Here is an 11,693-nt window from a genome sequence, read left to right as displayed (position 1 = left end):
TTTTTTGCGTGTGGACGAAGCCAACTGGAACGAAAATGTATTGACCGAGTAATGATCGATATAGTGAGAAAAAATAGGTATTTCGCTAATATTTAGGCAATTTTACGCAATAGATGTGAAAATTGTCGACACGAGGCGAAGCCGAGGTGGAGAACACATCGTATACGCAAAAATCCAGTTTAAGCTATGTTCCTACGGCTTTCATGAGGTCAGCAGTTAACAGATAATAGACGCAATGATTTTCTTTATTCACTTTATTCATACAAACTACAACAACATTGTGCGTGTTTTTAAACATTATGTGTACATCAGTTCGTTTAGTCTCGATTTCAGTAACAGATAGTACAAACTAAACGTAGACTGTCAAATATAAACTGTCGAACGAGCCCAACATTATTAGTTTTCAAATAAAAATTATGAGTTATAATTATTTAATAATGTCGGCGGTCAGACGCAATCGTATGTCGCCTGACTTATATAGACAAAAAAAATAATATCCAATTTTAGAAGTTATTCTTCGGTTACGATCTAGAGGGATTAAATTAAAAATTCATTTTCATTTTGCAGATATTTTGATGTTTATTGACATCATCTTCAATTAATTATTTGAAACTTTTAAAATGAGAAATTACAGTTGACGTCAGTAAAATTTAGACATGTATTTGATTCACCTATTTTTCACCTGATACACTCATACTAACAAAAATGTTCATAAGTAGCTGAAATAACTACTAAAACTGTATAAAGACGTGTGAGTAGTTTTGTTTAAATTAATGGATCAGCTGAAGGAAATTTATATCTAAATTCACTAACGTCAATTGCATTACAATAATACGATAAAACAAATAGGAAACCGTTTCAGTTTTGTGCTTAATTGATAGAAATTTTTGATTTTTCTTTTCGGATAATTTTCAAAAAATATTTCTAGCATGTTCACGGCAGAGCAAAATAAACCTGGCAGGAGCGGTTCATTTTTGAAACGTCAAATAAGGGACCTAATACACTGTATGAAAATGAACTCAAATGAACACTGACATAAATTGAAAAATTTAATTCGCAAAACACAAAGGCTACTAGATAATTCAAGTCCCTAGTCAAATCAAGCGTTCTCGCCTGGGTTACTTTACTCTGCCGTGAGCATGTTGGACCGCTGTTCATCCGACACTGTTTTTTTTTTGGAGCTTACGCGAATGACTCAAAACTGTATAAGTCGTACATATAAATTAGAAATTTTAAGTCAAGAGCTGATGTAAATGTTAAATACAAGGTTATAAACTAAGAAGCCTTAATGGGAAGTTGTTAAACTAATGTAAATATCTAACCTAAAATGCATTTGTTTGCTTCAGTCAAACACAAAAAAGGTTCTAAAAATAAAATAAGGAAGAAAAATCGAGGAACTTTTGTATGTGCGATGTAAGTAGAAGATATTACTTTTAAATCAACACGGTGACATCAACACTGCTTAAGATCACTGTACAAAGAATATTCTTTAACGACGAAGAATCTTGATGCAACTGAAAAATGTCGACTGTGTGGAAACGTGTATGAGCTAACTTGATTTTAGGTTAAACTAAATACAAATACAACCAATGTTAGATTTTAGAATTCCAGTTTTTAAGCAATAATTTCTTCACTTGTTAATCAAAGAAGTGACAGCTGATGTAACGAACTTGAACAACACACTCCAATAACAGGCACAAGAACAGATTTTCTTAGACCTCTTATTTTGTATAGAATGTCAGTAACGCAGTGGCATGGCAAATACCAACATGAAATAACTGAATTTATATGAGAATGACTATTGCGTCGTGGAAATTCTTTCTTGAATCAAATTGTGAAACTTTGTTGTTGATATATCCAATGTCTTCTGTAATAGTACTTATTGTACCGATTGAACCGATTTTTTTAGCACCAATCCTTCTAGAGCTTGGGCTGAAAAATTAACTTATTCACCGAGATACAAACCACGTAACCAGCATACAACTACAGTAGACAAAATACAACAAAGTCTACATGTTCGCCGTACTTTATTTGATTGTCCAAATTGGCATGTAATAGTATTTTTCGTACCAAGACAAGAAATGACGATTTTTTCAGCACCAAAGCTAAGTAAGGAAAATTAGGACTTGTGCTGAAAAAATCGTCATTTCCTGTCGAGGTACGAACAACATTTTGTGCACCGGACAACTGAAATAGACATCAATTTACTTGAAAAAATTAAAACTTCACATTCACCATATTAAATTCGTTTGAATTTTTTCCCGCACGATATATCGTTGGGAAAACCTGACATTTCATAACGAAAAATCAAGGCAAAATGTGTCGTATTTCAGTTGCCCGGTGCACAAAAATTCTTTTAATAGCTGTAACGTTGAAAAAAATTCTTCTAGAAATTAGGCATAATTTCCAATAATATTTTGATTCAAGTAGTGATTTTGTGCGATTTTATAGACTTCACCTTAGGATCAGATCAACGCTAAACTAATACAGAAAGGACCATGTCCATTATTTTTCTAGTATTTAATGAAATTTTAGATGTCTATGATCAACTAGCGCAAAATCAAAAGCTTAAACGATATATAGGTCTTTTCTAAAATCAATCGGACATTGTTGTTGAAAAATTTATGATGTTTTTGTGCCACTTTCAGTCACCTTAAATATATTTGTTTGCATTAAAGAAATCTTTGTCAGTTACCCATTTTCATCAAAACTTTAAACTTAGCTATTCTTCAATTAGAACTTGGATCTGAATCCGGTCGGAAATTGTTGCTGTGTTCGTGTTCGTAGTAATGCATTTTTCAAAAATCCCTTTTCTTGCTTCTCGTAACCATTGGGATTATCATTTTTCAATCGATTTTCAGCTTCCGCAACATCAGTGATTTTTGGATTCTTTCGGTACTTGTAATACCAATATTCAAAGACCAAGGTTATGCTGCAAAATTAATTAATTAAAGACGAAGCTTTATCACAGCTGATAGCGTTACACCTCCTAGCACAGACTTTCGTACGACAGCCATGACAAACATTTAAGTACTTGGAAATAGATATTTGCATTACATGGAGCGACCACACGAAATTTTTGAATAATTTCGAATTCATATAGGTTTGTTCCAAGGCCATATGAATTGTCAAATTTCATCCACAGAACCATAACCTCAATGATATTTTATTTAAATTGTCGTTGTTTGGGTTGTCAAAGTTCGTGTTTACAGTTACTTGTAACAAACCTATACCGAAACAATTATTTTTACTTATAGGCTTGTGTTTGCCGAAGGGGAGTCAACACAACGTATGTAGAACCAATTCTGAAAATACTCGATTCACAATTATTCAGGAATTAAGTGATTCGTCCATGCAATATTTACAGCTTTACATACGCGATATTACGAATACATAAACAACAAATAAATATCTAATTCGAGCACGCATGCGATATGGCATGGATTTCTTTTGTACACTCCCGATGTCGTCCTCATTCACATAAATGTTTTTCAAAAGTTCAAGTACGAAATTTTTAATTTTTATGCTTATGGAGATACTAGGAGCCGCAACGCATACGTAAGATATTGGGGAATCTGGCACACGGTGCCAACACAACCTTATTTTATTCGAAATTTCCTCTCTAGCTATAATCATGGTTCTGAAAGAACAGTTTAAGACACCCACGAAGGCGGATGACGCCGAAATCGATAAACGCACTCAGTACAGATTGTATGTGAAATCAACTTGAAGAAAATGTTTTTTAGGAAAATTCGGAATTTGGTTTTTGTTACGTTGCCTTTTCCATATAAACTTCGTAGCCGCTGAAGTCAATTTGTGTTTCCACTGTTCACAGTGGTAAAATTTTCGGCTGTTACAAAAATACGTGCTTCAAATACTGTATTAACAGGTCCATTTCATGTAACAAAACAATACAATTTGCTGAACGCAAAACGAGGTTTCTCCATTTCATGTAACAAAACAATACAATTTGCTGAACGCAAAACGAGGTTTCTCCATTTCATGTAACAAAACAATACAATTTGTCACCGCCTTCGTGATCAACTCAGAGTTGTCTTAACCTGGTTCTTTCAGAACCTTGGCTATAATTACTCTTGGGACACAACGCACTCTTCAACTACGTAAAAGGTCACACATGTATCTTTAATATTGCAAATGTCCTGTGATTGACATAATGATCCTTTTACAAAATTTTGGAATCGAAAAGTCACGTGCGAGTTCACTTTTTACGTAGTTGAAAAATGCGTTGTTTTAGCACCATCTGCCAGATTACGCTACGCCATACATAATGTGCTAAAAAATAACTCATACCCAATGACATAATAGTGGGATAGACAGGCCTTCTATGCAAATATTTTGTTCAAGTGGTGAAGCAAAAGCAAATACGAAATATTCAAGTGTGTGTGTGAGTACCTTAAATTTATGGTTCTTACGTATTTTCGTACTTATTTTGAAATATAAGCGCGAAGGAAATTTGTATTTTCACTCTTTCTTCGAAATTGGTTTAAAGCATTTCTTTCTTTGAAAATTAAATATTAATCGAACTGAAATTTTTATTTCATGTGAACAATCTCTCATTGTCCCCAAAATTGAACTAATTTTGTGATTTTTTCTCCTTTTCGATCGAATGTTTTTTTTATTAGAAAACTTGACGATCGGAGAATTCAATCAGTTGGCTGAATTTATAAACTTTCACGGTCAGTAGTCACGCATAATAAAAATGTTAGCATCGTCAATATTAAAATTTCGGGACATTTCTTTTTAAAAATTATAAAATTTGTCAGAAAATGTGTGTAATTAGGTAGTGAACTGTTTCTGTGTAATTGATAGTAGCAGCTATCGTTTCAAGTGGTCAAAGTTGATTTCGAAAAGTCTGCAACAGTTTCACCGACTTGTCAAAAATAATTGGAATGTGTAAGTGTGTGTGTCTCAAGTGTATATTACACAGAGTTTACTTTTGCTTCACGATTTCGTCTACGTAATTCCTCTCTATCCCACTATTATCTCATTGTATTGCTCATACCATGCCATTCCTATGCCAACGAATATAACAATGAAAACGCCACCAATGTTTTGAATTGAAATGCCATCACTTTGATCTTCGGGTTTTTCACATGTTTTTTGAAATTCATCATTCTTCCACCAGTCCTCTTTCAATTTTTCTAGCTGACGTTTATTCAATAGCATCAGAATTCTAGTATTTTTAATCAGACATATGTCCATTAATTTTACATATAAATTAATATAAGTATTTTGAACAGATCTCATGTATTCTCTGGATTCTAGACGATCGATCGATGCTTAGATGAAAAGCTTACATTTTTCAATGAATTTTTGATGATAACTTTTACAAAAGCCTCTTAAATGGTGGCTTTGAAATACTTTCAGAATACTGGAAGAGTTATGTGTGACCGATGAAAGAATTATTATTCAAAACTTACGCATTATTAAATTGGTCTTTAAGAGGAGAACCTTGCTGAACAGCGATTGCGTACGGTTTTCGTGAAAACTCTTCGCCCACAATTTGCAGATCACAGTTTGTAAGAACCAAGTATCGGATATCAGTTGCATCTCCAAGAAACGCGAAGCCTTTTGTGGTTTTTACTTCAGTTAAAATATTTTCCTTAAATCATTGCGTTATTGTACATTTTACCTGTAGCTGATGTAGAATTTCGAACGCGAGCCACAGCTTCCTCCAAAGTGTTCGGTAGTCCAGCTTCTTGCATCGCTTGCCACATTTTAGTGTATTTATCACTAACAGGATAGTCCCACACAGCTAATTTAGAACGTTCAACCGGCGAAAGCGAATCGTTTAGTGACATATCTTTCCAGATTTCATAAAATCTCCCCTCAATATCCGACATTCTTTTAAAGTAAGTCATTGCGGATGATCCATTCAATGGGGCATAGAGAATTTTATATTGTTTAGCTAAATCGTCTAGGGATTCAACAGGTGTATCGAGACGGGATACTGTCAAAAAAGCGGCTAAGTTCGCTGCAATTCGAATATAAATTTCGTTTTACATTTATTTCTAACAAGAAGAGAGGAAGGAGTTATTACCTGTGTAAGAAGCAATTATAATAAATCTGTTTGGGAATCAAATGTAAACTTTAAGTAAAACACCTAACATACTAATATTAAACAAATTCACCCGAAAAGCCACCACGTTGCTGCAACTAATCGGCCGGATAAGTTCTTTGGAGCCTCGCCTCCACCCTGCGGTGTTAAACTTGTCATGCAAAACCATAAACATTCCTTTATATTGAATTCTCGTTTCTCGTCGTCATCTTTGTACTTTTCACGATTATTTTGATAGCTATATGGACTATATCTGTCAAAGACCCACATAAGAAAGCTGGTGAAAAAATACGCTCCCAAGATGCACAACCACACGTTGGTCTCCAAGACAGTTAAAAATTTGAAAAGAGAACTCGGCGAACTGGGCAATTGCATCATTATAGTAATTCCAACTAAATCGTAATAAGGTACTGTGAAGTCTATAACAGTTTCGCGCTCAGCCATTACCGACATTGAACCCAATCCAATATCTGCTTGCTTATCGATTAATTTCCTAACGACTCCATTCCATTCCCCTTTCTCGTCCATATTACCGAACCGTTGATCTTCAACTTCTTTTATTTCGTAATCAAATTTCAGGTATTTGGCTATTTCATTCATTAAATCGATGCAATAGCCTTTGTAGCCTTTCGGTGCTGCAGGATCTTTTATAATGAATGGGGCTTGCTAAAAGAAAATAGTATTGGCAGGTGGATTGATTTAAATTTTGCTTTAATCGCATACCACAACTGTATAAACGCGATAGACCACATCGGCTGTTAAATTTTTTATGTCTTCAGTTTCAACAATTGAAAGTGGAGACGAAAGGCCAGCTGTCCATGAACCCAAATTTTTCGTGTTAACAGAAGCACCACCTAATATAGACACAGAGCTAATGTCCATATCAAATTTCATATAACTGTAACCGTTAAATGGTGTGCGCGTAGCTAGCGAAAAATTTCCATATGTAGTTGGTTCGGTTATTCCAATGAAATAGGATTTTAAGTCGACAGCTCGTTCCGGTGTATTCTTTCCGTCGTAGTCATCGCAGGTTAGATAAGACATGTTCGATTGCCAGGTTCCGGAAATCAGCATATCTCTAAAATAGGGAATTGCACAATGAAAAAATTCAGCCGAAAAAGACTCGTCTCTTACCGGACTGTCAAAAAGGAGCGTAGCGCTAAATCAAAGTAAAATGCCGAAGTAATTTCCGGTTCTTTCTTTAAGTTGTACGTTGTTTTTAGTAGTCCCAATCGATCTCTCGACAGAGGATCTGATACCGGTTTCAAATACATAACGGTTGCATTATCACATTTACAAGTTATGTCCCCATTATACTGCGTTATGACATGCCAGGCAAAGTTACGCTCAAAATACTCCTTTGGAGCAGATTCTGCAAACAGTTACAGATTGTATAAGGGCATTGGATTACGCAAACACATTGCAACTGCAGTTAAAGACAGTGAAATTTCAGCATGAATTTGCTTCGGCTGTTTTTCAGCTGATGCACACAATTTCGCAATTTCACTGCATCTGACTGTAATAAACGTTGTCCTCAATATTACTGCTGTTACAAACCTAGCACAGCTTTAATTGAACTTAAGCTGCCCAGTACAAAGAAATTATTGATGTCAAGATTTCTTAGTTTTTCGATTTGTTGCCTACGGTCTGCTTCTTCCGCTATTGCTGTTATTACATGTCTCGTTGGAATGTTTTGTAACAGAGCTTTGTATTTATGGTCCATTACTGCCAGAGTTATACGTATTAAAATTGCTCCCTCAGAATATACTTCTTATAAAAAAAGTCAGTTATACCGAATGAATTATCGTACAAGATGGCAGCATTTGTGATGTTCATGTACTGAACTATTGATCTGATGACTTCGGGTATAATATCAGCAGGAGGCATAACCTATAGGTATCAAGCGACATTATAATTTAAGATTAAATTTAACAGAAACGAGAGGACATTCTGACCTGCAGCAAAAAATTACTTTTCTGTTCATTGATGTCTCTCCACTGTCTCAAGTCACCTTCTTGGCCAAAAGAGGCAGAAATAGTCGGTAATGCTAGTGCAGATGTGATTGATTTGACCGTTTCCGATGCTACCCCAGTTATTGTTGTATCTAAAACAATGTGTGGTGACTGGTTCTTTGATATCAAATCGGTGTAGCTAGCACAAACTTAAACAAGACAGAGTTAATTCAATATCTGAAGATGTTAAAGTTTATTCATGTTTAGTCATACTGGTGTCTAAAAATTTTTTTGAGTCTGTTCGATTGCCTTCAACTTTTGTGAGCTGTATGGACATGCCAAGATTTGGATTTTTTTGAATATATGTAAGGGCGATGTCAATGGCTTGAGTCGCTTGATCGTTATCCACTTCGTTAATGAATACTATAAGAAAAATGAAATTATTAAAAAAAAAGAAAAACTGGAAAATTCAGCAAAAAGTTTAAAGCACTTCAACTTAACCATTATCATCGTACTGTATATGACTGTTCAAAACCATATTTGTTTAACGGCAGACCAACATATTGTTCACATACACAATCAACTTCACGAAATCATATTTTATTCATAATTTTTGATTAGAAAATATTGATCGATTCATAAACGGTGTATACTGAGTGTATATAAATGTGTCGGTACCGCCATAAATATAATTTTTAATTCATAAAAACTGTTACTACTGAACGTAACCTCACGTTATTATGTTTGTGTTATATTTCGTTTGAAAACTGCTTATGGAATGAGAGTTATAAATCAATAAATATATCTGCTTGATTTCGAAGGTATGAAAATCAGAGGAATGCAATCATTATTTTCATGCTTTGGGAAAAAATTACAGCATTTTTCTCGCAATTTGATCACTTGCAACGCACTGCTCCTAGCATGAACACTACTTTGACAAATGTCCAATTTGGAGGCTTTTGTGATGAGAGCTACCGCTTAAGATTGATTGTATTGTGTGTTTTAACTCACACAACGAAAACAAGTTATCTATCTTTACGAAAGAAACGCAGTGCCTACTGTGACTTCATCAGCCTCCAAATATTTCTTATGTTCATGCTAGGAGCAGTGCGTTGTCACTTGGCATGAAAAGTTGTATACGCATCTGTTTTGGACGCAGTTTTAATGACAGGCAACGAAACCAGGGATTTTTTTATAAAGATCGTTTCATGGGTTCAGAAGCTAGGGTGTTAGGGTTAGACTGACCGTGAGTCAGGCTAACCGACCAAAATACATAGAAGGCTGCATTATAATACACATTGCAATGTGATGTTAAGAGACGCGTTGAATGAAATTAAGTAGTCAATGCTTCAACAATACGTTCGGTACAATTGTGTGGCTCTATAGCCGAATGGCTCAAAGTTCTGTAGAAACGTAATAATGACGTCAGTTATGTCTGGATTCGTAATTAAAATGAAAAACGTGAAGTAATTTGTTGCTGAAATAATACTTACACACGTTGATGTTTTGTGTACTTTGAGCGGTCACACTTTTCAAAGAAACAAATAAGAAAATCACAACGTTGAGACGCATTTTCCATTGAGTCATATTAACATTCAGTTTTTAACAAATTTTAACTGCTTAGAAAGAATGCACAAGGTACACTAAAACTATTTCTTTTTTAACTCAAATTATGAACTTATTTCGATGGTTATTTGTTGGCGGTCAGCGGATAATTTATTTATGTGTATGATATGAATCAGGCACGTACTCAATTTATCGTTGATTTATTATTTTTTTCTTGTAATTTCTTGTTTCAACGCCAGACCAGCTAAATTATTTTCAAAATAACCTATGTCATCAGTTTTCTGTAACACCCCAAATGCTGACATACATTCATACCATCCTTTAAAAATATTTGATTCTTGTCAATTTCTAAACATAATTGAAAATGGTTGAATTTATCCGTCAGTCCTAAATGCTGTACTGGTCAACGATAATTTATTGTTATGTTTGAAAAATCGGTAACCCAGGTGATGACCGAACGACAATATTTGTCAGACTCAGTATATTCTACGTGTAATCTAAATTACATAGGGTTATCATTCCAGAGTAGAGTTGGGCAATATCAAATGTAATGTAATTGTAATTCCGTGACATAATACTCACTTTTTATTACTCTTAATACTTCTTACGCACTGTAACGAAGTTCTTTATTTGAACAAAAACGTTTCCATAACCAAAATTCGAACGCCTGAGAACATCGTGTGAAAAACAGTGCTAAAAGGGCTTACCCTATGATATTCTTGTGGTACAATTATTAAAGAAAATGGAATTCCTATGGTCTTATCTGTTCAAAAAATACATTCACCGATCATTGATGTATGTATATGTCCCGAGGGGCTGCTCACTCTTTTTGTCTTAGTGATTAACCAGTGATGAACATGATTTGCCATTGTTGAAATACATCGGTCTAATTGCATAACGCTTATACACTGCGCTTGATTGGTAGAATCTAGTATTCTAAACCCCATTTTATGTACACATTATCATTAATATAAAAAACTACAAAAATTATCATTAATAAAAGTTAGTTTGAAAGAAATGAGCGTGGAAATACTTTACTCAACTTCTTACAGCAACACAATTTGTACGCAATGAATTCATTTTTTGCAGGAAAGCCTCAACGGAAATGGACTTGGGCTAGTGCAGATGGTGTAACGAAAAATGAGATCGATTACATCATAACTGGCTGTAAGTCAACCGTTAAGAACGTTACGGTCCTAAACAATTTTTCAACCGGTAGTGATCACCGAATGGTTCGTGCAAGAGTCACGTTAAATACCAGATTTCAAAGATCACAACTAGTTCAGAAAAGTGAAAGGATTGACGTACAACGGCTTTACACACAAAATGAAGAATTTGCTACGAAAATGACTGCCGAATTAGATAACGTCAACAATCAATGTGAAACATTGGACGAATTGAATACCAAAATCGTCGATACAATAATGGGTTTCATGAAATCCAAATGCAAATCCGTCCAAGGGAAAGAATCAAAACTCAGCAGAGAAACATTAGACCTGATCGCAAGCAGAGCAGAGTTGGTAAAAAACGGAGGACGAGATTCGGTGGAATACCGGAACCTGTCTAAAAGTATCAACAGAGCAAGGAGATCAGATGAAAGAAAATATAATGTCCAATTGGCTCAAAACATAATTGAAGCTAACTGCAATATGAAAGTCCTACGGAGAAAAATGACAAACGCCAAAAAAGAAATCTTCAAATTACGAGACAAAACAGGAACGATCCAAACGGATCGAAATGCGATATTAAACATTGCAACAGAATTTTATGAGAATTTGTTTTGTTCAGCAAGACAGAGCCCAACGGAAGAAACCGAAGATAGACCAATAATAAGAAACGTGGGATCGGAGGATATGCCCGACATAACTGTTGATGAAGTCAAAGCTGCAGTAGCCGAGATGAAAAACAAAAAGTCTCCCGGAGAAGATGGTGTTCCAGTTGAAGCCATTAAACTAGGTGGAGACTCATTATTAAAGGCAATCACGGCTTTGTTTAATCGATGTCTCCAATGGGAAGAAGTACCAGAAGCCTGGGAAAATGCGGTAATTACATTGCTGCATAAAAAAGGAGACATAACAAAGCTGGAAAATTACCGA

The 11,693-nt window shown here is 34.9% G+C and overlaps 1 protein-coding gene across 1 annotated transcript; it reads right to left on the bottom strand.

Annotated features, from left to right (window-relative positions):
- Positions 1–2,232: 2,232 nt before the first annotated feature.
- LOC119075283 (ionotropic receptor 25a) lies at positions 2,233–9,697 on the bottom strand. The gene is made up of 13 exons (XM_037181670.1): positions 9,525–9,697; positions 8,305–8,454; positions 8,035–8,240; positions 7,873–7,969; positions 7,637–7,804; positions 7,214–7,451; positions 6,803–7,157; positions 6,153–6,745; positions 6,062–6,087; positions 5,654–5,995; positions 5,442–5,589; positions 5,024–5,194; positions 2,233–2,932 (listed from the first exon to the last, which is right to left on the bottom strand). The coding sequence occupies exons 1-13, from the start codon at positions 9,616–9,618 to the stop codon at positions 2,734–2,736; spliced, it is 2,787 nt and encodes a 928-aa protein (XP_037037565.1). The 5' UTR covers positions 9,619–9,697; the 3' UTR covers positions 2,233–2,733.
- Between the last annotated feature and the right edge of the window lie 1,996 nt (positions 9,698–11,693).

Source organism: Bradysia coprophila, unplaced genomic scaffold (assembly GCF_014529535.1).
Source record: "Bradysia coprophila strain Holo2 unplaced genomic scaffold, BU_Bcop_v1 contig_197, whole genome shotgun sequence".
NCBI lineage: Eukaryota > Metazoa > Arthropoda > Insecta > Diptera > Sciaridae > Bradysia > Bradysia coprophila.
The sequence above is the reverse complement of the archived record's forward strand: the minus strand, read 5'-3'. Positions and strand labels throughout refer to the sequence as shown.

Coding starts and splice junctions, on each gene's coding strand:
- LOC119075283 (XM_037181670.1), bottom strand. CDS start 9,618: ATGACTCAATGGAAAATGCGTCTCAACGTTGTGATTTTCTTATTTGTT. Junction 7,805..7,872: donor CTTGTACGATAATTCATTCG/GTATAACTGACT, acceptor TAACTCTGGCAG/TAATGGACCATAAATACAAA. Junction 7,158..7,213: donor CGCTCCTTTTTGACAGTCCG/GTAAGAGACGAG, acceptor TCCCTATTTTAG/AGATATGCTGATTTCCGGAA.